Source organism: Centruroides vittatus, unplaced genomic scaffold (assembly GCF_030686945.1).
Source record: "Centruroides vittatus isolate TY-2023 unplaced genomic scaffold, ASM3068694v2 contig_301, whole genome shotgun sequence".
NCBI classification, from domain to species: Eukaryota; Metazoa; Arthropoda; class Arachnida; order Scorpiones; family Buthidae; genus Centruroides; species Centruroides vittatus.
Window position 1 is genome coordinate 1189109 of NW_027121927.1, and position 27872 is coordinate 1216980.

Sequence of the window (27872 nt, forward strand, 5' to 3'; positions counted from 1 at the left end):
ATATGTAATTATTACAATTTAGTCTATTTGAAATTAAATACGTAAAAATAATTTTTTCAGACATGGCTCTTGTTGATTTCGAAAAATCAAATAAACTTTTGTTATAAAAGAAAAAAAGCATAAATGAATTTTGATACACGAGTTTTTTGTACAAAATTCGTTTAAATATATTTATATCAAAGCAGTAATATATAAACAACAAAGTAAAAATTGAGAATCTAAAGGATTTCATACATATGATATGATTTGATTATTTTAGTTTTAATTTAATTTTAAATGTTAAGAGAACAGAATGATATGTATACATACATAAATACAACTGTTTTGCCTTATTATTTAAAATATAGATTTTATATATTAAAGTGTTTGTAATATATATTTATATACTTATTTATTTAAATCAACAAATAAATTCTTGCAATATTTTAAAATTTTATATTAAAAAGGAAATATTTCAAACGACACAACTTTGCCGGTGATGAAAGTTTGCGTTCCAACATCGTAAGTTTTCGTTTTGGTTTGTAATTTTGTATTGCTCGTTTGTTTGTGGTCTGCGAAAGTTTCCTTCCGAAATCTCTTTCCTTCGCAATCTATTTCTTTTATTTCCGAAGTTCGATTCGACGAGACTAATAATTTAGTTAATTCTTTCAGAGTTTCCAAAACCGTCGGTTCAATAACATCATTAATCTGGAAGAAAGATAATCGTTTGATTAACTGTTAAATACATTATGAAAAAGCAGTCTTCTCAATACATATTAAGGCTGATTGCAAGCTAAAAAATAAATTTAATATTTGACTTAAGATTTGTTTTCACACGATTATTCATTATTATTTAAATTTTAAAACAAACATTTCTTTCTGTGCATTATCATTACAAAACAAAAATGGCGAAGCTAGATTCTAATTTCCGACAGTGGCAATTATCATCTAGCCCAAATGATTTAAGAGTATAAAATTTTTCTCGAGCATTTTCGACTGTTCTAGCAGATACCGTAGGATACACACAAAAAATATCGGATAATGTAGAACGTTTAAAATTTATATTTACTTACGTAGAATAGAATGCACATTACAATTTAAGTATAAAAGAATTTAGACAAATATCAATACAAATAAAAACAAATATTTAAATATATGTGGGAAAGTCGACAAAAAATAAAGGTATTCTGGTGGACTTTCCCAGCACTCAAACAGGAAGTCAAGGGAACCATTAAGAAGTTCGATAATTTTCAATTATATTCCGATATAAAATTTAAGTACTAAGTTAAAAGGTGATACTTTTTTGAATTAAGATAAAAATTTCCATTTAAAAAACACTATGAACTAACTCAAAATTAAAATTGTGTGTGACGCCATCTGTAACGAGATGGTATTTCAAAAAATTATTATAATAAAAAGACAAAGGCTTAATTTTGAGGATAGAGATGAGTTTTTAAAGAAATTGTAAATGTCAATAACGAGTAAAATTTTCGTGAAGTCCTACCCCACCCGAGATATCACTCAAGCCCCCTTTATCTCCCCATCTCTCGACATTTAACCACCAAAATTTAATGGCAATGTCCACTCTATACAAGTCACTGTGCCAAATTTGGCATAGGAACTTGTATATATGGCGCTGTACATTATTTATTAATCTCTACCAAATCCCGAGATATTAAATGAAATAGACGCCAGTACACACGGGAAAGTATTGGAATCGTGTCAAATTTGACCTTCCGGGATTTTGGAAATCTCGTCGTTTTGAGCCTCCTTGAAGAAAGGGGAAATTCCGCAGGTGTGTGTTGGTGTCTATTTCATCTAATATTTTAGAATGAGGTAAAGATTAGGAAACGAAATTTGGCATAATTTATCTAAAAGGCAATGATATTAAATTTTAGTGATTAAAGATCGAGGGTTTTTTAAAACTCATATTACCGTGGCCAAATGGTCTTCGTTCTCTGAACACTGAGAGTTCGGTCGTGGGTTCGCGCCTCGCTCGGACGGGCTGGTCACGTGGAGTTTTCCGGGTTTTCTGCACGTCTGTAACGCCTAAATATGGACCAGTTTCCATTAAAAAGACCTCCCGGAAGGTATCCCCCTAGGCAGATCGCCCAAGTGTTGCGTTGTCATAACTTAACAAACAACTTTCTGCCCTGTGGGCACTAAGAGGGCCTCCTTTTAGCAAGCCCATTACGGGTTTGGCCAGGCCCACAATGGGCGGCCGGGTCGTGAGGAACGGGGATTTTTCGGCCCGTTCGAATTCGATTCAGGTCCCTTAGAGTAGGATGACCGCTGGACCATCAGGCTGTCGATCGAGGGGGGGATCCATGTATTATATCTGGAGTAAAATCGGACTTATGAAAATATGTATGTAGTAAATTTAGATTCTGTCCTAAAACATTTTTCTTTAGATACCTCATGCAGTTTTACAGTATCAACCACGAAGATGACGACGACCTGGACGTCCACAAAAACGACTCCTAGATCCTGTCTAGCTGAGACCAAAACGGGTCAACATGGCCTAAATTCGTGAATGGTGTATAATGACAATGATGACATTTTTCTTTAAGGGACAAAGCCTGGAGCAATAAATTTTGGCAAATGGAGTCAGACTTAAGAAAATATTGCAAACTTCCATGGAGAAGTCGGGAAAGTTATGAAACCTAGATTTTTGGATTCAGGTGTCTCAAAATGTTCAAATTTGACAATTACTGTATAATACTTTCTTGTGTTATACATATATAACGGCCGGAAAAGTAACAAAATAAATTAAAATTATTTGAACATGGTCAGTATTCACAGTGTAATTCATACAATGTAATATACTATGATTGATGAAAATACGATTTGTAAAATGTCTATAAATTGTTAACTTTCCAATAATTTTTTTCACGTTTTGGTTCTTGGCGGTTCTAGGGAGTTTCGCTTCATTCAAGTGTGGCATGTTCTGGATGAATATGGATTCTATATGCGTTTAGTTATTTATCTCATTTCTTAAATGTTTGTTTCATATTTCAATTTACTATGGACATCCACAATACAAATGACAAGGTCTTTTATATGGTGACATATAGTTGCTAATGCACCACCCAGCATTGAGAAAATATCCACGTAACGGCAGGTAAACTTCCAGGCATTGGTCAAGGCTTGGAGACTAACTTACAAGGAGAGGGCCAGGCGCTCGGGTCATCGATTCGAACAAAACTTCGTGACCACGTAGCCCTAAATGTGAATAGCACATTGTCCAAATAATAGGACTCACTTCTCGAGCATTTACGAAAAACGGGCCTCTGAAAATTGAGTGTTTAGCTTTTAAGTCTGGAAATTTCACTTCTTGTAACAGCAATAACCAAGTTGCTAAGACCCTAGACTAGTGGTTCTCAAAGCGGGTGCCGCAAGTACGCCACAAGGGTGCCGCGAAATTTTTAAATAATTAAATTAAAATTACTTAAAATAATGGAATTAAAGTATTAAATTAAATAAATAATTAAAACAACTATAAAAAATGAATATTGGTTTTTTCTACTAATCTTGTTACGTCACCACTTGTCTCAGTGACTCGGTAATTGGCGACACGTAAATACTAGATAAAAAACGAACAGTTACTAGTTGTCTGTTCTTCTGTTCCTGCAGCGAGTAGAAGCGCAATATAAATGCGTTGAATGCAGTAAGTAGTTGTTTTTATTATTGTTATATGTTCAGACAATAACGAAAAAGCTTTATATACAAATATTTTTCTTCTTTACAGCAAGAAAAAATAAATTATTAACTTGTAATTAAATTTTATAATAAAATATTGAAGTTAATTATGTCGTTCAATATTATGAATAATTTTTTCATTAAAAAAAGAAAACGTGAAGATTCTAATGATCAAGAAGTGGTTACTGGTAGCAAAGCTAAGGAATCAATTAGCACTAGTAAATCATCAAAAATTGAGAGCTCATTTTATCACCTTTATAATAATAACTTTTGTTTTGAATGTTTTTGTGTTATTTGCAGTGGCGTGCCGTCATTGGAAGCGGTGGAAGCGCCGCTTCCACATTCCCTTGTAGTCTCTAAAATATAAAGTTTTTTATTTTAACGTACTTTGAATTAATTAAAATTAATATTTTATTATAACTGCATTATGTATCTTATTACAAATTTCTATACTACATGTGAAAAAAACGATAAGATTACCATTGTATATTCGAATATCAGTGGCGGAATAGAAGCGCTTACGAGACAGCTTCCACGGCCAGAATAACTGAATGGTGTAAAGCAGCCAGAGGGCATTGGCGCGTGCGCTTTACAGAGTACCAACCTCACCCGGTTTAGCTGGTGGAAGCTACACACGTGTAACGCTTCCAACGATTCTATCCCTTAGCCACTGGCAGGGAGCTATCTGACTAAGTGAATTGTTTAAGATTTAAAAAGTAAAGAGTATTCAATGTTATTTTTATGTACTTTTTTTGCAAAGTTATATTTGATTATAATTTTCTTTTAATTATACTGTAATTATATTGACATAAAATCTTTAGAATTTTTATCACTTTTAGATGTTAATAATTTTAATATTACGAAAAACGATTTTTCTAAGAGTGTTTTAATTCTTTAAATTAAGTAAATTTTATGGGAAATTTTTTGATTTATCTAAATTACGCAGCGAATCGCAATATTTATATTCGTGTCCCGATTATATTGACAAGTAACTCTTAGACATAAAACATATTATAATTAATGTCGATCCGAACAAAGACATACTAAAAGAATTATATGATTTAATATCATTAATATTTACCATCTACCGGTGGGTCTGTTGAGCGGTTTTTCGACCACGGAGCAAATTCATACATTGGCCAGGAACACTCGGTCGGAGGAAAAATCGTGGTCGCTAGCATTGCTTTCGATAGAAAAAAAGCTTTCGAATACGTTGATGGAGTCGACGACCAGCGACTTTATGATGAAGTAATTAATTTAGAGAAAAATTTATTAGTTTAAAAAAAACATAGGTAAAAGTCGTTTGTAGTCGGACACCCATTGTTTATATCAAACTGTCAGGCAGAAATCATAAATCCCGCAAGGAAGTCGTCCTATAATCGGTGGAAGATCGAATTCATCTTCTATTTTGACTTTTCTCCGGCTCCAGGTAAGAGTCTCGTTACATTTAGTAACCAGGGACCAACCACTTGGGATGCGTGATTGAGGGAGAACGACCAATCAAAATGAATGAAAGAAAGAACGGAGATTGATATAATCTCCGACAATCGAGGACACCTGGCACTCGGTTAATGTTCCGAATAACCAAAACGCCGTGTGTCAACGCGCAGAAAAAAAAAAAAAAACAGTTTCTCGTCTATTGTGCCAACCTGTAACCCGTGCCACTTCGATCTTAGACCGTGTCCCCGACGCCAACAGAGGTAGGTCTCCCCGTGCCCTACAGACTTGTCAACGCCACTGTCCCGGGACCACCTTCGATCGATCATCAAAGAACCACATCGACGCTCAGGATGTCCGAACGGCTGATTGTCCTAAAGCAAACTATTTTGTACATAGTATATGTTTATTTTATGTTTCTTTTTTGTCGGTTTTTGTCAGATACGTCTCTTCTGCCACCACGCACATACGAATGGACCCTAGGTCATCACTGACGCGCAATTAACTGATTGCCCCTGGAAGTCGGCTTCTTACAGAAACACAGCTTCCCTATCATCAAATGTCACGGCACACCACTGGTTATTTGGAAATAAACTTACTTACTTTAAAAACTTTTATTTTTTTCAAAGACTTTTCATCCTTCATATTTTTACTAACCGTAAAAAAGCAAAAAAATAATAATACAGTATTAATAATAATAATAGGGGTGCCGTGAATTTTGTTTAATAATTTCAGTGTGCCACCAGACAAAAAAGTTTGAGAAACACTGCCCTAGACAATGGAGCCACACGATGTAGATTCGACCCTTTGCAACTTCAATTTTTTAATATAGGCCTATCAGTCTTTTTTATGAGAATCAAGAATGTTTCAGAGTTATTTATTTTTACAAGAACTATTACCATGACATTTTGAGTTGCATTTTATGTTCTTTACACATCATTTGCATTTTTTATCAATACAGTATCTTTTACAGTGACACATTATAAACCCTTGCTTACTTCCATTTGGAGGTTCTAGGGAGCTGAGGGGTGCTGAGCTTCTTCAGCTCCCTCAGATGCTGAATTCAACATGAATGCTGAGGGAAGTGTGAAGTTGAGGGTACATCCTGAATGTTAATAAAGTTACTCTCAGAAATTGTAAATTCATTACGAGCATAAAGTCGATCAAAAAGACCCTTGTTTCTTAACTGATAGAGACATGATGGATTAATGTTCATAACAGCAGCTAAAACATTTCTGGGAGCTGCATGTCTCCAATCAACATCAGTCACCCTAACTAAAACATTCGAACCAATTTCAACCTGTCCGAGTAACCTAGCCTAACCAGAACGTGTTGTGGTCGAATATCATGAAAGCCACAACACAAATTTTGCTTTGTGGCCATTTTGAAATGACCACAATGCATTGTGGTCATTTTTTGTGCTCAATGAGCAATTTAGGTCTGTGAACCATAGTTACACCTCAGACTCATTCCAGCATATTTCTATTTGCTCACAAGAATTTAAATTCCTTCTCACATGCTTATATTAGAAATAATGCTCTAAAATATGCATTTCAGCTAATAAACAGTGGACCCTTTGAGTCATCAACCAGAATAAGTAGCCTATTTTGGAACCAAGCAAAATGATAATTAATATTGATCAACTCAGGCTGCTACATTTCGAAATGAAAATGTAAGGAAATGGTCTCCCTCAACCAAACAGCTTCTTCTAGTGAAATCAGAAATCATCAGGATGAACATATGATGCCACAGTGTTCATGATGTTTGGTCATTGGGTGCAGTTCAATCCACACTATTTGTAGATAGCATTTGTGTTTGTTTGTCCAATGATGGAAGTATGCTGTGATATAGTTCAATGCTGCAGAAATATCAACAGAACAAATAGGCAGTAAGTGCAGTTCATAGTATATAATGCTAACTGGTTTGGTTGGAGCATTGCACAAAACTGACATTCAAAATGATTCATATGTATACACTAATATTTCTACTTTAGGGTCTTTAGTGCATCACATATTCAAACTAATTCCAATTCATGGAATATTAGCATCACAGATAACTGAATTATTGACTACTTTTCAAAAAATTCTGAATTACTGGGTGTTCAATATTATCAGGTGCTAAAATAACAAATTTCTACAATAGTTATAAAAGTTAACAATTGAAGATGTTTGTCTGTAGCCAAACTGTAGCCAAAAACTGTTTTGAATGAAGTTACCATTAAATTTTGACAGCTGGACCATTTTATGATTTTAATCTAGAACTACTAAGGAATCATCTAGTTGACTGTGCAATGATTGTATGTGACATGTCTTGTGTGAACAAATCCACTAAAACTACCATTGTGTGTCAATAGAAAGACAATGTCTGGAAAATGACATCACTGTCTATTTTTTTAATATTAAGTTTTTTGAAAAAATTTCAAATTATCATTTTGTTGTTATAATGAAAATTAAACGAAATACATTATTTATCAATTCCATACATACAAATATCTATTTCTTGCTACAATTTACTTTCTAGAGTTTTATTTTTAAAATATTTACACTTATTCTACATAAAACCAATCTGCTTTGGAATCCAGATATTAAAAATTCTTTACTAAAAATAACTTGAATTCTAAGTAAGTTGCAGACATGCTTGGCAACTTACTTCTAGTTACTATAAGTCAGTGTGGCCACCAATATAAAATGAAATAATTTAAATATATTTTGTTGCTAGCCATAAATGCTTCACTGTTTGCTCACCAGCCAGGCCATACTCTAAGAAATTGATTTTTCATGTAATAAGCCAACTACTACTGAATTATATAGGGTTATTATATCATGATTACCTTAAATTAATTACTAAATAATTTGTCACTAGAGGGAGACATTAGGCACCATCTATTATATTTAATAATTATAAATAAATTAAATAATTTAGAAAATTCTGGAAGAAAAGAATCGGCCTGGAGCTAGACCAGAAAGCACAACTGTGTAGCATAACTGGCAACACATCTGCATGGTAGGTTACCATGCAGATGAGTTGCCAGTTATGCTACACAAGCTGCCAGTCTGATCTCTTCCAGATATATTTAAACATGAGATAACTATCCTTGGTTACATCCTCAGTTTTTCTTCCAGAATTTTTCTACATTATTTAATTTATTTACAATTATTAAATTTAAGAGATGGAGCCTAATGCCTCCCTCTATTGACAAATTATTTAGCAATTAATTTAAAATAATTGCAACATAATAGCTTGATATAACCCAGTAGTTGATTCAGGAGGTTAAAAACATACATATGATCTCAAAATATGCATAATATAAATTAAATTGTAATGAATTTCTGTCTTTTTGTGTCTATGCTTGCCAGATTGTGACATATCACATATTGATCAGCAGCTTCCTATCAAGCAATTATCTATAAGAAAATTGCATTATTTTAGTATAGTATTAAAATATAATTAGTGAGAAATTAGCTAAATGTGAGAGCAGTTGGAAAAAGTGATGTCACTCTGCTAGATGGCACTACATACTGTATAAGCATGGTGAATTTTTTGAAACATTAGTATTTTGTATTATGTTCATGGTTACTTAGGCCTAACTATATTAGTAAAACTTTTATTCATATAGAAGACTGATCTAATAGAATTTAACACATACTGTATATAAAAGTCAAAATATATAAGTACGGTACTTACGTATGTTAAGTAAAGGGTTCTATATCATTCAACATATCCATATCAAATTTGGCACAAATATTCTTTGGCCAAATCTTCCTTTGTCACCCTAGAAAAAATACTATGGGAACCTCACTCCAACCACTCCTAAGTCCAAGCAATTTTTTTGTGTTTTGCAGTTTTATTATTGCAAATACTTGGGTCAATAAATGTCATTTTAGTTACTAAGACCATTGTTTTTATCACCCTCTCCCAACCAGACCTTACCAATCCCCCATCCCCTCAAAAGCCCAAGCAATGCTGGGCATGCATATGCAGCCAGTAATTGAATAAATCTGATGAGCCAATATAAATCCACACACTGTTTTCATAGAAAACATCTACTTACAATGTGCAATTCAAAATTGCAATTTATTCTTAATTGTCACATGTATAATTCATTGGACTAATAAGTTTTAATGAACCATATTCAATCAATCCCCAAAAGTACCTTATCAATTCTTGGAGGGGTGACTTTACAGTAATGCCTATGGTCTAAATGTATTGGTGGTGCTAATTTGGTCTAATTCCAGCTTAAGACCATACTGTATGTATTTTTGTTAATTTGATCCAAACATACATAAATCTAGTTTCCTCTTCTATATAACATCATCATCATCAATAAATCATAACAACATAATTTCATCAACTTTGTCTTTTTATTCTAGTTTTTATAGTACTATTGTCACATGAGTTATTCATAAGTATCCTTTTCCTTTGTATGTATGATAACATTGTAATTTATCATCAGGTTTGAAGAAGAATGATGAATAGTAGGTAATGCATATACACTGATTCAAATAATTCTAATTTTTGATTGATATCACATTAAAACATATTTCAAAAAATAATTATTGGGGGTGTGAGTTGGTTGTTGAAGGTGTTGGTGAACTTTTCGCAGAGCTTAACAGTTGTATTATAACGTACCAGGAAATTATAACTGTATTTTGGTCGAATTAAGGATGTGGATATTCGTCAATAGATTGATTTTGGAATTAATCATATGCCTATTATTAATTGGTGGAATAGAACCTAATCCAGGTCCTCTTTCCCGTTCTCCCCAACATTTGAGTCAAATGGAGATGCAAAACAGGGGGCGTGGCAGGCCACATAAGCAAAATTTTAAAGAAATAGTTAAAGAAAATCAAGTGGATAATCTATTGAATGAAGAATTTCTTCAAATTAAGGAGGAGTGCGGTGGAGGTAGTCTTGATACCACAAGATCTACGAAAATACCTGAATATTTTCAAGCATTAAGAGATAAGGATCCCCTGCTACAGGAAGTTTCACAATACACGCTAAAATCAATATACGAACTACTACAAAATAACTTTTCACAGCTTAATAGGGAAATTCAAGGAATCAAGACAGAACTTAATTTAATGAAGGAAGAAAAAAAGCATTTTCAAGAAGAACTAGTGAGAGTGTCACACAAAATGGAAGAAATAGAGACATTATCTACGAACAATAGCCATTTCAGAGGTATGTTCGAATTTGAACTAGATAAATTAAAAAATGAGAGAACTAATAGAAATATCATAATCATAAATTTTCCTTTTACTTTGACCGATTATGCTAACGAAATCAATCAGTTTATTAAAGAGGATTTGAGAATTAAAAATATCTCTATAGAAAGCTTAACCAGGATAAATTATAACGGATCTAACTGTATTGTGAAGATTGTAATAGATTCCTTGTATAATAGAAACTTGATATTAAAAGAATTTTGGAAATTAAAAGCTAAAGTTAATAACGAAGAAAGGAGAAAAAATAAAACAATTTTTACAGCCGATTTATGCAAAAGATCCAGATTAAGAAGGAAAAAATTACAAACGACAATTAAACAAGAAAGATTAAAAGGTAACAAATTTATTATCAGAGATGACTGTTATATCATAGAAAATAAAATATTCACGTACGACATTAATTTAGATAAAGTAATACAATTAAGTAATTTTTAGGAAGAAATTGATTAAGTTCCTCCATTGAGAAATCCGAATAGTGATTCGAATATTTATAATGTTACAACAATAAACCCAGGAAAATTCGTACTGGATGAGAGAAAATCGGAAATACAGATATTCAATTAGTCAATGTAAATTTAACAGTAAATTTTCCTTCTATAAATACAAACTGTAATGATAATAATAAACGTCTAATAGGTTCTGGAATTTCCAAGTCTGTAAGGAAGGTTTCATAGTGTTGCCTAAGCTAATATGAAATTCTACTTCATCATTGGTTTAATAGTGACATGGTTATCTGGAATGCGTAGAAACTAAGGATTTTTACTACGAAAACATACATTGGCAAGGCGCGGTGTATTAGTGGATTGTGCATCTGTCTGGTGACCTATTGCTACTGGCCAAGGAATAAAGATAGACGAGCTATATCTTTTTCCGATACAACTAATACTAAGAGGGAATTCCGAAAAAGTAAATATTGTAGTTACCTAGGCTTCACCTATACCAAGTTATGGAGATGAGAGGAAGGTTCATGTGACAGTGAGTTCTAGCAGAGTTCGGAACAATAGTATCGGCATATTATCGCATGAGGGAATTAAAAATCTTATAGGAACTAGGACAATTTAAAGGAGGTACTATAATTACATCATTTTAAAAGTATTAAAAAATATGACAGTTAACCTTAAACAAAGTTGATATGATATTGTTATGGACGTAGGGATCTTTCCCAATTTATGTTTTGTTCTTGTTAAGAAGCATTAGATCCCGAAATGGATATTACTTCCGTGTGTTGTATATGATTATCAACGTAAATAGCAAATACAAATTTCTTCTCATACAGCAGAATTGTAACTAATTATAAGATATCCAATTTGTTAAAATTTTTGTAATTAAGTTATACAGCATCTTATTTAAAAGTTAAACCTTTCAATAATGAATATATGTCAATGTTAAACTAATTAACTAAGATATATTATATAGAACTAATATGTTGTTATATGATTGTGATTGGTTAATAATTGAAACACACCATGTAACAGGTTCAATCCTATTACAATAAACATTACTTACTTACTTAAAAAAAAAAAAAATAATAATTATTTGAGAAAAATTACTATTACCTTGTAATTTGAATAGCAGCTTTCATCTTTATTTTCTCTGGTATTAAAACCTTTTTCTTCTTTTGTAAATGCAACTTTTTTTGCTAAAACAAATATATATGTTTTCATTAATATTTTTGTGCTTCAACTTTTAAAATTAAACATGTGTAAAAAGTGTCATTATAATATAAACAGAATAAACTGCTTATAACTTTTTAAGAATAGACATGTTTTTTAAGGTAGTCACAAACAACACTGATACAAAATTGGATAAACAGTACTGTACTGTACATACAGTAAAATAAAGACCTACTGTATTTTACACTGAAGAACTTTGAGTTAGAATAAATTCAAAATTATCAAATCAAAGTCTAAATTGTCAATTATTATTTATATTTTAAGTAATGCATAAATTTTCTTAATAAAAATACACATTAATTTATATAAAATAAATTGTAAAAAGTGAAATTATTTTTAAATATACTTCCAAATTTTGTTTGAATGCTAGGAATAAAGCTTTAATGTTAGCATACCTTTTTTACTAGTAAAAAAATAATTAATAGTTTATTTTTAACTATTTATTCCTGCTTTTATTATTATTAAGGATTTTGTTTACTTTTGCTTTTTAAAAGCATGGTTAGAAATCTTTCCCACTAGATTTCACAATTGACAGTTGAGATAAAATAGGCTGAGATATAATGACATAACTAGGATTTTGAGATTATAGGTGCTATTCAAAGCAGATTTGGATGCCAAGATATGTGCCCCATTGTTTTTTGGAAAATATTACTTTATTACCTTAGAACAGCGGTCCCCAATTCATTTTTTTTGTGAAACTCTTCTCACTTTACTAAAAATGTTGGAACCCTGACAATTTTTTTAATGATTATAGATGAAACAGCAAATAGAAACACCAAAAAAAATTTATTTAAAATTAAAAAAAAAAAAAAATCAGATTAATAATGGAAAGCAAACATTATTACTTAATTCAAACTGGTCATTAATATGAAGGGTCAAGTCGAGGTTTTACTGTATTATGATTTGTTTTTAGTATATGTTTCAATCAAAAGGGGCATATTATTTATGTAATATTTTGTTTCAACTGGTGTCCTTTTGAAGAAATAATCATTATTTAAACTTATTTATTTACCCTAACAATCATAATGAGTAGGAGGAATATAGTAAATACAAAGTTTGAATGCCTGAAAGAAGAGGTGTTCAATCTGTTTTTTGAATATTCATGTTCCATTTTGAAGCGTTCCATCAGATTTCACCTGAAGAACTGTTCAAAAGCATTTGTGATAAGTCTGTATTTTCATGAATTACACTGGTAACAGATTCCAGAAGAAGTGAGGAATATAGTAGTAATAGTTATGAAGATTTGGTTGATTCTGGAAGTGAAGATGACAGTAAATATATGTTTTCAGTTGAAGAAAAAAGCTCATGCAATAAAACTTTGTCTGATGCCAAGGGATAGGAAAAATGACTGAAGATGACTCCATACTTTTGCATCCACCACGCTCTGTCCTTCGTTTCACAGGAAAAAGTGAAATTTATCATGTTTTTGATGGAAACAAAAACATTTCATAATATTTTTGAGATTCTTTATGGATATAAAGATCAACAACTGCCGAATTATCAGGCTAGCAAATGGCTATAGTAATTATTTATTTATATTTATATTTATATATATATATATACGCCTTGCCAGGGTTTGCGATGGCCGGTTGAGTGCCTTTGGGAGGACGTGGGCAATTAATGTGTCCCCAGCCGGCATTGTAATGATCGTCGATGGTGGTACAATAATCTTATATCAACTGGAAGGGAAGATCGGAGCGAAGGTCCGGGTAGCGTAACTGGTAACGTGTCTGCACGGATAGCAGAAGTTGCGGGTTCGAATCCCGCTTCGGGCCGATTCTTTTCTTCCAGTTAGGCCTAAATTTATTTAAATTATTTAATTAAAATTCTAATTATTAAATTTAGCAAGAGATGGCGCCTAACGCCTAACTCTAGTAGAAAATTAACTTTAATTATTAATATTACTATAGCCATTTGCTAGCCCGATAATTCGGCAGTTGTTGATCTTTATATGTAACGGGTTAGTTGTTGTTTATTTATATATTTATATTCTTTATGGATATTGATATCATCAAATTTATTGTTAAACAAATACAAATGCAGAACAGAAGCGGAAGGAAAAAATTGACTTAGAAAAACATAAGTGACACTCAACAATATCCAATGAAATGAAAGTATATTTAGGAATACATGCTAAAAAGTATTGTAAAGAAAACCTGATGAACAACTGTATTTGTAAAAAAGAAAACAGTGGTTGAAACTCCATTCTTTAGTAAAATAATGCTGTATTGGAGGTTTTATCAAATAAAAAAAATATCAACTCTATAAATAATAAAGAATATGATCATAAAAGCCATCCTTATCCTAAATTACATAAAATTTGGTCCATTTATGAAAATTTAGCTGCTATTGCAGCTAAATAAAATAATGTATCCTCTTGAAAAAAATATCACAATTGATGAAAGTCTTATGCTTTTCAAAGAGCATCTGGCTGGATGCATACAGTAAATGTCTCTTACTCAAAGTTCCAAGGAGCAGGAAAAAACTTCGAGTTAGACAATTCAAGTTAGAGAACAATAGAGTGAAAAATGCAGATTCTGAGTAGATTTGTATTTTTACTTCTCTTGCATTATATAATGAATCTTTGATAGTTTTTTTTTTGTTTGTTTGTTTTAAAAGCCCATGTAATGCCTTCAGCAAACTGTCCAATATAACTAATGAAATTGAACAGTTTTGCAGGTACCCACATCTTATTGAGATAAAGCAATAGGGCTTCTTATTGGGAAACTAAGAGAAAGTTAAAGATAAGGTTGAGAGAACATGTAAGGTCAATTAAAACTAATTTGTATAATTCTGCAGTTACTCAACAGTGCAGTTGTAACAGTGCCAGGTGTCAGACAATGAAAAAAACGGTTAGTTGTTAAAACTGAGATACATATAGTGAAAAGAAAATTTTATGAACATCTTGAGACAGTGAAATTTGAAGAAGCAGAATGAATAAATGTAGATAAAGGATAGTTAATTTATGCAAATAAGAATAAGAGAACAATTTAGTGGAAGTACTGGAGTGAAGTTTGAGGAAGCGTCTGTAGATAGTAACTAATAACCATATTTTAGTAAATAAATTTTTATAATTTAGGATGATTTAAATTGGGTTTTATTATGTAATGTAGGTATGAAATTGGTGGTATTGGTTTCTTATGTGGTGGTTTCATGCCTGAAAAAAATTTCACAATTGATGAGTCTTATGCTTTTCAAAAAGCAATCTGGCTGGATGCATACAGTAAATGTCTCTAGCTCAAAGTTCTAAGGAGCAGGAAAAAACTTCGAGTTACAGACAATTCAAGTTAGAGAACAAAAGAGTGAAAAATGCAGATTCTGAGAAAATTTGTATTTTTACTTCTCTTGCATTATATAATGAATCTTTGATAGTTTTTTTTTGTTTTAAAAGCCCATGCAATGCTCATGTGAAGTAAGATAATTTTATAATAAAAAAATATATTTAAATTAAATTAGACCTAATAAAGTGTTTGTTCATATAGAGAAAAGGTGGAAGAGTGTTTTAAACTGTAATTACAACAAGCTGAGAAAGTTTTTTACACATTGTGGGCTGTTTAGAATGTTTGGTTTTAGTTTTCAACTGTCTTTGTTATATATCTATCTGCTCTAATTTTTAATAATTGTTATAAACCTAATGTTTAAATTACCACATTGTTAACTGAAGAGGGGCCATTATAAAGTCCAAAATGCATTTTAGATTGGTAATAGTGTGTATAAGAGAATGTACTTACATAAATAGATGTATATAACTAATTAATAAACTCCTCCTGTTAATTTAATCAGTGTGATAAGCTCTAAAAGTTTGATTGTATAGTAACACAAAAATTGTAATAGTTATAATAGGGGCAAGAAGCTATAGTAATATATCTGTCAAACTACTCACTCCCATGAAAGAGGAAAATGTTATAAAAATTTTTTTTTCATATAATGGATTTGACATTATGGAAATCATTCTTTATTTATCAAAAATATGAAGAAAAGAAACATACTTGAAGTAATGAATAAATTTAATAGAATGCAAAATGGAAAAATATTCACCATTTACATTCCCAAAACCAGGCAGGCCAAGTACATCAGCACTTCCACTCTTCATTTCACATAGAGATTTTCCATATATAATCCCACAGAAAAGAAGGAAAATCAAACAAGAGTATGTGCAGTGTGCAGCTGCAAATAAGATGCAGAAGAAGAAAAAGCAGATACTTCTGCCCAGTGTGTGAAGTCAAACTGTGTGTGGCACCATGCTTCAAAATATATTATATAAGCAGAAATATTTAAGCAAATAAGAAAATTGTACATTTCAAACAAAGACATTTGCAATAAATGTTATTACAAACAGTCATCACAATACAGGTACAATGTGCACACTGTACTGTACATGGATGTCCCTGGAAAGTCGAAATGTGATGATATACAAGACAATGTTCAACAGTTCTATTTCATGGCATTTTATTGTTTTTCTGATACAACTTCTAATTATTGTTCTGTCTGAAAATGTAAGATTCTATCAAATCTAAGAAGCACCTATATTTTGCAAAAGCAAAGAATGGGTAAAAAAGTATAGAATAAAAATAATAATAATTTAAAAAAAGTATTAAAATGTAATACTTACTTATATCAACAGCATTTGCTGCAAAATTCTTCTTGTATGGATTAGAATTTTTACTACTTCTTGCACGTTTTGATATGGAATTTACATCTTCAGTTTCTACAGAATAAGATTTGGTAGGACTAAATATACCCATAAGTTCTAAAAATTGTTCTGGTGTAATTTCTGTAAAATGCTCAGGTTTATTTCCTTTCCAAACTAAAGTTATCCTTTCCCATACTTTTTGATCTTCATCAGTGTAACGTAAGAAATTGAAATTTAACAGTTCAAATTCCTCAAATATTTCATTTAATCCAGAAAAATGTTCACTTATACACAAACCATCATAAAAAACATCTTCCCAATAGAAAGGTTTTTCTTCCGTAAATTTATCACAATTTAAAAAGCCATATTCTTTTGTTAAATGTTTTACTCTACCAATTTCATTTTGAAAAGTTTCAAATTGACCATTCATATGGATTTTTTTCACAACAGATTTTTCACATTCTGAAATTTCAACATTACTGTCATCAAGATTTTGATCAAAGCAGAAGTATTGTTTATCATTAACATTTAATTTCTCAAGAAAAACTGATGTTTCAGTTTGGTTTTTGGGCATATTTAACTTGTTGCTGTATTTTAAATCATTACTAATAAAACTGTTTATTTCTGTTTTCTTACATTCCTTATTATTTTTATCATAATTCAGTTTTGATTTAATATTTAAATCAGGCCATTCTTCATTCTTTATATCAAATGTGTCTTCATTCCAACCATCATCTACTTTACAAAAACTGTTTTTACTTTTTGAACACTTTTCTGTCTTTGTGTTTGTTGTATTAGTTGACAAACTGTCCAACTTATTTAATTTACTGGCATAAGTGGATTTTGGATTTTTTTTTATTGCAAATGAATTAATTTTGGGAAGATTATAGTCAGACACCTTACTTTTGTCTAATTTATCATTACATTCTTTAAATGATTTTTTTGATTTCTTTTGTTTGATAAATTTCTCTGGCTTATTTCCTTTCCAAACTATTAATGCTTTCCACATGTCAGCCTGAAATTCAGCATCAAACTGCACTTCATCTCCTTCATCTACCGCCCATGCAAGATCATCTAATTCTTCATTATTATAAAAAGGAATATCTGAGGAAATAATAATTTCTTTCTTTTCAAATTTTATTTTTGCAATGCAATTATCTTGTTCAGAGAAAAAAATTTTTCCAGTTTCATTGAAAATATGATCATCATCATCATCATCATCAAAAGACGACATTAAATGAATTGGAGTAGATGTACTGCTTTCACTGAAATCAGTTTCTTCATTAACATAGTCTTCAACTGTTGTTGTCCACACTTTAGTTGCTTCATACAAGGTTTCTGTAGTATTTAATCTTGACGGAATAGCATCAAAATGAACAATATCATTAATTTTAAAAATCTCACTTAATAAATTTATGGTTTCACTATCAGAACTAACTACTTTATCTTTATGAAAGAATATCTTAATTTTTCTATTTAAACTTCTAATATAGCCATAAGTAGGAAAAAGTTTGACAATATGGCCAATACCTTTAATGGTTTCAGTTCCCTTGGATTCTTGAGAAGATATAGATGTAATGCTAGAACTTGATGCCCAATGATGTAAAGGATAAGATTTCTCTTTCCATACTTTGATTGCTCGATACTTAGCTTTGTGGCCTTCGGTTCTCTTTGCTTTAACAGTTACAATATCACCAACTTTTGCTACTTGTTCAAGATTTAAATCAACACCCCTTTCAAATGAGCCCTTGTCAAAATATACAGTAGTACCAGCAAATTGACACAATTCAATAAAACCAAATTGATTATTTAAGTGAATTATTTTACCTTTAACATTATTTAATATTTCATCGTAATTATTTTCTTCATTTGTTTCCATTGTTTTAAGTAAGTTATTTTGAGATTTTGTATTCCTCAATTCCACCATTTCATTTTCATTTATATGGAATACACTTGGATATGCTTTTTCACTTCAAATTTATTTAGTTTCCCTTTAAAAGACTACTGTAGGTCCAATTGTGAAAAATGCCCAGTTAAATTTTGAATATCAATTTTCTTCTTCTTTTCTAATACAGAAATGATGAATTTTATTATTTTTAATTCATCTAATTCTTCCATATCTTCTTTGCAGTATTTTGTAACATTTTCATAAAGATATTTCCTATAATAAAAAATTATCAAATTAAATTACAAGCCTATAGTTTTGCAGGTTTTCAGTTTTTTGAAATTCAGCTTTCTATGGCTTGAAAACTGATATTTTAATAATAATCAGGAAAAGTTATTACAGTGGAACTTAGTTAACTTGAATCAGTCAGGAGAAAAAAATTTGATTTTGAGTTAAAAAGTTTCAATTTATGGAAGTTTGGCTAAAAATCAAGATTTTGTGCATTGGTTTATTGGTGACCCATAATAAGCTGGCCATATATTTCCCTGAGTGTTATTACATAAGGTGTCAACATAAATCTCTTGGTGTTATCCAGAAACTCAAAAATACTTAGATGACAGGTTCTATAAACTACTGAGAAAAGCTTTCTCAAATGGTTCATCCATTCTCATTTAGTAAGGATTTTTTAAAATTGGGATATATTGTACCTAGAATGGAATGTTTTCTACTTTTTATCACAAACATACCATTCTTTACAATTATTATATTTTTAAATTTTGCCTCAAAGGTTAAAATTTTTACATTGAATCAGACTGTAATCAATTTTTAAAATTAATTTATCAAAAGTCTATTTATTACATCAACTAGTCAGAGAAATCCATCAGGGATAAAATAAAATAAAAGGCAGACTTGAATAAATTACTATATCTAGATCATACATGCTGTCTGGAAGCCGCCACCACCACTTGCCATAATGACACAATGTTTATTTTTAGTAATGTGTAGTTCCTATACTTTATAGAAAGTTTTTGATTAGTTTATTCAATAGATTGTTAATTATTTTACTTAATCTAAAAGTTTGGAGAGTTTATGAAAATACTGTCAAAACTCCATTCAAGTTAACCAGTTTGATTTAACATTTAAATCCCTATGCTAAACAATTGGGGAAAGAAAATGACCAAGTTATCTTGATTTAAGTTAACAAGGTTCCAATGTAGATGTATTAAAAATATTGATTTTTTAAAAATATTAATATATCTATATTTTATTAATATATTAAATACAATAATACAGGCCTATGCAGTGTAATCCTGATTTATCAGTACCAGTACTTGATATTCAAGAACTTGATAAAAATGAGAAATATTTTCTTTTCCCTCTCTTCTTAATTTGATACAAAATTTGAACTATCAATAGTTACAGTAATGTGCGAAAGTGAAATTCGGTAGTAGAAATATAATCTCAACATTTTCAAGCTGGACGTTTGGATGAGATGCAACATTGTCAAGAAACAAAATCACTTTCCTGTTTTGGTGCAAAATTTCAGATGCTCTATCATTCTGTTACATAATTTCTCATCAACCAGGTCTTTCTATGTGATTTCCATTCAATTTCAAAATTCGTATGTCCATATTATTGAAATATCTTCATTTGGCAGCCTTTTCAATTGCCAGAGGTTTTTCTTACATTCTCCACTCATACTTGTGCCTAACAGAATATTAATCATTCTTTTGCTACCGGAACATAATTCATCTTTGAAGAACAGAGTATGAAAGGTCAGTCCTGCTTCATCTGTGTTCAAATTTTCTGGAGAATAAACAGTGATACTAGAAGCAGTGGCATAGCATAGGGGGCAAAGAGGACAACCACCCTGGGCAGCATTTTGCTAGGGGTGGCAAAATCCCTATTGTTGAATTAATATTAAGAAGACTAGAGGAGATCCAACTCTGCAAAAACAGTAAAGCTGAAATGTCTGCCACAATACTTTGTGCAGTAGGTAGCTACTGCGCAAAGTATATGTCCCAATACCTCCATAAACTCTTGTCTTTTAAGAACACATGCACAACTGCTTGCGTATGTAAAAACAGTTTGAATTCACAAATTTTGTTTTAGAGCATGTATCTCATGACATTGACAAAGAAGAGTTCAAGCTTGAATACGTTCGGCTAAGGACTTTTGTTGCTGCTACGGGTAATAAAAATGAATTAATGAATTCAAGCCTGCTTGATGTATTATAATTTATTACACAATTTAAGCTGAAAGTTACCCTGCCTAATATAATAATATTGCTTCAAATATTCTTCACAATTGCCATAAGCAATGCCAGCTGTGAGAGCTCCTCTAAACTTCTCTAAACTGAAGTTAATCAAAAATTATTTACAATCGACAATGCGTACACTAAGATTGACTAATTTGGCTATTGAGCAAGAAATGACTGATGCAATCGATATAGACAGGACTATTAAAGATTTTGCTATGAGAAAAAGTAGGAAAATAAAATTTTAGATTAAGAAAAAAGTTTTATTTTTATTTCTAATATAAGATAATTTATAATTATCTTAATCATTATTTCTTTTCAATAAAAGATTAAAAAAATTATTACCTATTTTTATTTTGAAAGTTGATCCTAAAAATGATTTTCTTCAGTGAAAAAAAAAAAATGTTTATCATATTGCAAGTCAGTACTTTTTGAATAATATTTATTATAATTTTTGATTAACAATAAATTTTCTTAAAGTAATAATACTGTTTTTAGATAATTTATTAATATTAGATATTGAAACATGTTTTTGCAATTAAATTTTGTTTTCAGGTTTGTAATAATTTTATATTTTGGAGGGAAAAAAATCTCTTTGCTGCTTAATATTTTCTTTGCTCTAGAAAATTTTATCTTTATAATAATAATATATTTTGTAGCAGAAACCTATGCTATGCAACTGACTGGAAGAAAGTTTAGTCTCCCACTATGCTGAATTAGAATCAACTCCAGATGATTTCCCACAAACAACTTTGAATTTGATATGTTACTTTCAAAATCTGTCAAGCCGTCCATTTGAGGTTTTTTAAAGTCCATGCACTTAATTCGGATGCAAATTATAGAGCTTTGATTTGTATGATTGACCTTGATATACTGTAAGAACATTCCAACATCTAACTCAACAGAACAGATCATTTAAATTTCGCCGGCCACAACAACAAGGTCATCCACGATGCATTTTCAGCGAAATTAACCTATCCAATGTAGAAATTTCTTTCCGTTGCATGTTGGCACAAATTTTTGTCGATGCCTAACAAAGATTTCCCGTTTTTGAAAAAAATAATAGTGGCTATTGTATTGTCCAAAATTATGTTTTAATTTGCACAAACAATACTGGGTTGTGTCCTACCTTGTCTGTTGACCTTCACCACGTGTTCTGCTGCTAAAAATTAACTGAGAAACTGATAATTTACTTAATTTGGATCAGCTACGCAATATTTACAATACTGTCAAGATCTAATACAAATCCAAGATCGGCATGGCTGTCGACTCAAAAGGTTAACTAACATGAAGTAAAAGGATGTCTCTCCTCGTTGGAGTTCGGGAACAAAGTGAGGTCAGAAGGCAAAGGTCACGCAGTGGCACCCTCAGCCCTACATGTCAAATTTTTATCAGTCCCACAGTTTTACTATACTAGATAATATTAAAAAACCCACTTGTAATGACATAAAACCATTTTAACGTCATATTTGAAGCAAAGAAAATACTGTGTGTTCAGTCCTAAGGTCAGAGTTCACTTCTTAGAATGACTGTGGATGGTACTCTCCCCACCTGACTTCGGTGGGGTGAGGTGCCAGTTTTGCCTGTTTGTAGAAGAGGGTTGCCATTTTATTTTGACTCAGTTCTTGGTCCCCTGACTACCTACAAGTCTGGATTTTTTTATGCACAAATGATTTGGGCACCTAATACTCTGTGCCAAATATCAACTCTTGACATGTACTCCTTCATACCTCTAAGCTGGTAACATAAAACGGCAGTATGATTTTATAAACAAGACAGTCTTGTCAAAAACCTATGGAATATATGGAACAACATGTTCAAAAATTATTTTAAAATCTATGGAACAATCTAAGTGCATGTATAAAATACTTACTGGTTTTAAAAACCTGAGGAAGACTGGGCATGATCAAAAATGTTAGTTTTGCATTAAAGTGTTATTACTGGACTTTTAAGGTTCTCGAGTGTAAAGTATATGCATTCCAGTATTTATGTTGTAAGGAACTGAGTCCGAGCGTTATTTTTATTTTATTATTATTTTTCACTTTATTATATTTTGTTTGGGGCTTATGTTTAGTTAAGACGAAGGTTCCCCACCACTCTCTTAGTAACCAAAAAAGATGATGATAATCCAACTCACAAAAGAACGAGCGCCGTAGGAAAAATCACACGCACTTGCACTGCCCAGCAGAAATAAACAGTCCGCAGAAAAAAATGGAGGGGGGGAATCCCCACACTCACTAGAAAAGAAATACTGTACTTACTAAACCATCATAAAACATCCCAGAAAATTGTGCTAAATGCTTTGTAAACAATTTATAAGATTTTGTCGGAGAATTGAAGCTGCCAGAAAGAAATTTGATGTTACAAAAATTAAGTATGTAAATAAGGGGAGTAACCTAGCTGAATTGTGACGTCACCTCACAGTATAAAACCAGCATGCTAACCAAAGACGATTGAGGTGATTCCTGAGTGAAAAATTTGAGGCAAAGTCTAGATTGAGAATTAGGCGATCCAAGGTGTTTAAAGAGGAATTTGATTTGACGATAGCGAAAGGATTGAGAAAACAGGTTCCTAGTATAGTGAGGTGATGGATAGACGTTTAGTTCATAAGAGATTTTGTTCATAGTTCTTAAGTATTTGATTTGTCGAATTTTCAAAGGGGAATTAAGATTAAGTTAAGCTAAGTAGCTGAGTTTTATTGTCGGGTTGACTTGATTTTCGTTAATAAATTTTGTTTTGGATTATAGACAATTGTACATAGTTAAATTCGATTTACTAATTAAATATATTTGAAACTTTTGCTTTGACTTGATATTTGTCGTTATTCTTACTAATTTTTTCGGTGCACGCGTAAAAGCCCAGGCCTGGCAAACTAATCTCGAATCCACGTAAAGTACCCATTAGGTTAATGGAAGTTTTACCGGCCGCAGTTAGTGTCAGTTTCCTAAAATACTAAAAATAGTACTTTACAATGTAAGAACTTGTTTTACCAATTCATATAAATTTTTATTTATTGTTTTTAATTAGTTTAACATTAATTTGATTTTACTTGATATTTTAAAATATTTGTATGTAGAATTCCTTTTGTAGGCATCAACAAGTTTTAAAAATTTGTAAGACTTGTTGACACTTACAGATTTAAACCAATGGTATACTTGTTCTATTTCTTTTAGAATACAAAATGGAACAGAATTTTATGTTCAATTGCATTCTAACTTGATATAATTATTTAAATTGTCAAAAATGTTTAATTTGTTTAGTAAGTACAGAATCTTCTTGCTGGTATTTTGTTGTGATTATTTTAATATGGTAATGGCATCAAAAGTGTTCTAAGTGTTGCTAATCTGAAAACACTTTAATTCTTTGATATAATTTAAATGGTTTTATACTCCATTAAAACATTTATATGGTGTAAGATTGTGGAGTTTATCAACCTTTAATAGTATATATATCAGGCCAGTCTATAATTTCCTAATTTAGAATAAAAATTACAAAATAGTCTGATAGTGATTTATAAATTTAATTTTGAACTCTGATTTCCCATAAACTTAATGTTATATCAATAAATTGAGATTTTATTACCTAAAATATAGTTTGAATTATGCACAACAACATTGAGATGATAAATATATTATTTTATAAATAATAATAAAAATTTATACCAGTCTTAAAAGCAGGAAGTCATTGAGTAGTCATGGTGTAAGAAATCTACTGCAATTAAAATCACTAAAAGTACAATTCTTCCATTCAATGTGCTTTCCACAAACTGCATAAATCTCTGAAAATAAAACAATAAATTTAATACAAATGTCAGTTAAATAAGTAATTTTGAAAAACTATAAAATTAAAAAAATCTAAAAAAATTTAGATTATCTAAACTGTCAAATTATCCTGAACATTGTTACAAAGCTAATGATTTTGCCACCACAGATTGAGTCATTAATTCTTTAACTATGCATTTTTATAAATCCAGAAACATATTTATAAACTAATAAAATTACAGTAAGACCCCACTTAAAGCTGATTCGATGTAATGTAATCTGCTTGGAGCCTAAAAAAAGCTCAAAATTTATGCTGATTTTAATTATCACGGCATTTCATTGATTCATACATAATATGATTATTTACAAACACAAACCAATCAGAAAAAACGTGACAAAAAGGTGAACTTTCTTTAAATTTATGTTTGTTTGGTGCAATTTTGGAAAAAATATAACCTCATGCTGACCCATAACTTTTATTAGAATTCTTTCATGTTAACTATTTACTTCCAAACAATTAGAAAATCATCAATACATGCAAAATTGGGCTTAGGAACGAAATAACAGTTATTTGTTAATAGACCAGACCAGAAGACTAGAACAAAACTCATCACCACAAAAAAGGCAAGAGAACAAACAATGTTCTTTAAAAACATTTTTGCAGAAATCTTTAAATATACTTTAAATTGAGATATCCTAAAAATGAAAACTTAAATTGCTACAAATTTTTAGATGCTCTCTAAAGAAACAGAAACAAAAACGTTTACTCATAAATACACAAGTTTACATAAAATATTTAGTTCTTTCATAGTAAAGGAATCAAGTCTTCAACTACTATTTATCATTTTGAGAAATTTCATTTGGCATAAAATTTAGCTAAAATGAAATCTGTTGTTAAATTATTAATCCATTCAAAAATAAATTTTGATTTTATATCGAAAAGCAAAGTTTAAATAATTATGTAGAAAATTAATTTCACTACATAATAAAATGAAGAAATTGAATATTTTACTATTTAGAATTGGTCCATACAGTAATATCTACTTAACAAAGCATCATCAGATAATGAAGTAGTTTGTTTAAGAGAGCACTCTCCCAGGTTCCAGATTTTCTCCCATGTTTTACATTGGTGGAACTCCTGTTAACAGAATACTAGTTAGCAGAGCAGTCCATTTAAACAAGTGCCATGTTGGCAGTTTGAGCAGTAGTCTGCAAAAGGGAGCACTATTCTAAGGGAGATTTTTAAGGGTCTATCTTTAATCTTACAATATATGGGCAGATGGTGACAGGGTTCTCTACACTATGGTATTTGTTTAGATTTTGTGAAACCCTCCATTGGTCAGTTTTCTAATAAATGAACAGTCAAAAGATTTCTTACAGAATCATAATGAATAGATTTTATTGGACAAACATGAGAATGATAATCATACATATTAAAAGGGTATCATAAGCAAAATATATATGAACAAACAGCACAGATCACATACATTCTCATCTTGATGGAATAAGACAGCCAGTGCCAGATCCAATAGGTGCGAGGCCCGATTGAATTTTTTTTGCGGGGCCCCTCAAACGTTAAATAACAAAATTAATTAACTGTTAATTTACATATTGAAATATGTTGTTTTATTTTTAATAAAAATATACCTAGATATTTATTTTTGTAACATGTACTATTTTTAAATATATAAATTTTGACGTGATGTGGGGCCCAATTGGCACCAATCGCCTAAAATCCGGTCCTGAAGACAGCAATTAGCAACCAGATTTTAAAGGTCACATGACCTTTCTTCAATATAGTACTATGTACTGTACTTGTTTTTTATATAATATGTCCTATTTGAAAAAATTCAAATTTGGTGAAAGGATGTTCATATCTATTCAGCTAGGCATCCTACTATGTTTCTGGGAAGTAGTGAAAGTAATGTGACTGGTAAGTAATGTGTTTACTAATTTTTTGAAAGAACAATAAAATTGATGATTTAAGAAAAGAAATCAATTTGTAAGAGCAGTAAAATTATATAATAAATTCTAACGTTTCCAAGTACTGTATATTATAATTCACATAAAGCTTCTATGACATGAGAAAGTGAAAATAATTGAGTACCCACCTTGAGTGATCTTGTTACTTCAGATAAGAGATCCTGATTCTGCAATCTCAAGGTAGGGATGACTGATAGTACTATTGATTGTTAAACTATCGAGTAAATTTGCTTTTATCGATAGTCAACTATCAAATTATTGTGCTGAACGAAATACTGTTGCAATAGTATTTCTAACTATTGATAGTTGTTTACCTGATAGTTACATTGGCTATTATTTTGGAGAATATAAAGGCCAAAATAAAAAAAGAAGATTGCATTTATTTATTTCACTAAAACTAAAAAGCTTTATAGCATTACTATAAAATACAAACATACACTTACATTTTAAACAATCATATTATTAATTTAAAAAGTAATTTTGATACTTTTCACAAGAATGAATTTTGTCTTTTAATAACTCAGGTTTGTGTTTTAAAAATTCATAAAACAATATACACATTAGTTCACCCGCGCACCTGAGCACCTAGATGTTATATAGTTTTAGCGGGTGAAGGCGAGTCTCCACACCCCCTACAACTATATAAGTACTCTGGTACTCTAAGAACAGTCGAGGAGCACTACATTAGCCTCACTGGTCGTTTCGCTTAGCAACTGGCAACGTTGGTCAGAGAAAGAGCCGCGAAGGCTATAATCTCCATATTAAACTGTGAAAGAAGAAAAAGTCAAGTAGGATACTCGAAAGCCAACATATTCACATAGGCTAAATAATTAAATACCATAAAAGCTACTTAGGTGCACTTCTACCCAAAAAGATTTAAATTTTAGTGTATTTTTATTCGATAGTGCTATCGATAGACATAAAAGCACTAACGGTCATCCCTATCACGAGGGTGCTCTATTAAATTAAACGGACTCGGCTGTATAGAAATTACATTAACTTAACAAACTAATCATATTCTTAAATCGTTAATTTTAAACGAAAACAAAATTAGTATTACCATTAGTTCGAGTACAACTTTAATTAATAATAACTACGAGTACGTTCGTAAAGTCGAACGAGTTAAACGAGAATGACTTCATCGTTATTATTTCGTTAAACTTTTCCAACGATTCGTCACCGCAGCATGCGCATTGTGCGAGACTACTACTTTTCGAACGATTCGTTACTAACGCGTTTAACTCGTTTGACTTTACGAACGTACCCTACATAATTAATAGGTTTATCTCCAGTTACACAGAATTACTGTCTGAATTCCAGGACCGAAAAACCATTTG

At 30.9% G+C, this 27872-nt stretch overlaps 1 protein-coding gene across 4 annotated transcripts; it reads right to left on the reverse strand.

Annotated features, from left to right (window-relative positions):
• Positions 1 to 347: 347 nt before the first annotated feature.
• On the reverse strand, positions 348 to 27872 carry LOC136972737 (uncharacterized). 4 transcript variants are annotated; one of them, XM_067267348.1, is made up of 5 exons: positions 27800 to 27872; positions 24454 to 24569; positions 16629 to 18810; positions 11900 to 11982; positions 348 to 687 (listed from the first exon to the last, which is right to left on the reverse strand). In XM_067267348.1, exons 3-5 carry the CDS (start codon positions 18574 to 18576, stop codon positions 439 to 441), a joined length of 2280 nt encoding a protein of 759 aa, XP_067123449.1. In that variant the 5' UTR covers positions 18577 to 18810; positions 24454 to 24569; positions 27800 to 27872; the 3' UTR covers positions 348 to 438. The 4 variants fall into 4 exon arrangements, with proteins under 4 accessions (XP_067123449.1, XP_067123447.1, XP_067123448.1 ...); XM_067267346.1 differs by lacking the exon at positions 24454 to 24569 and adding an exon at positions 27596 to 27628 and having other exon boundaries at positions 27800 to 27833; XM_067267347.1 differs by lacking the exon at positions 27800 to 27872 and adding an exon at positions 26664 to 26734.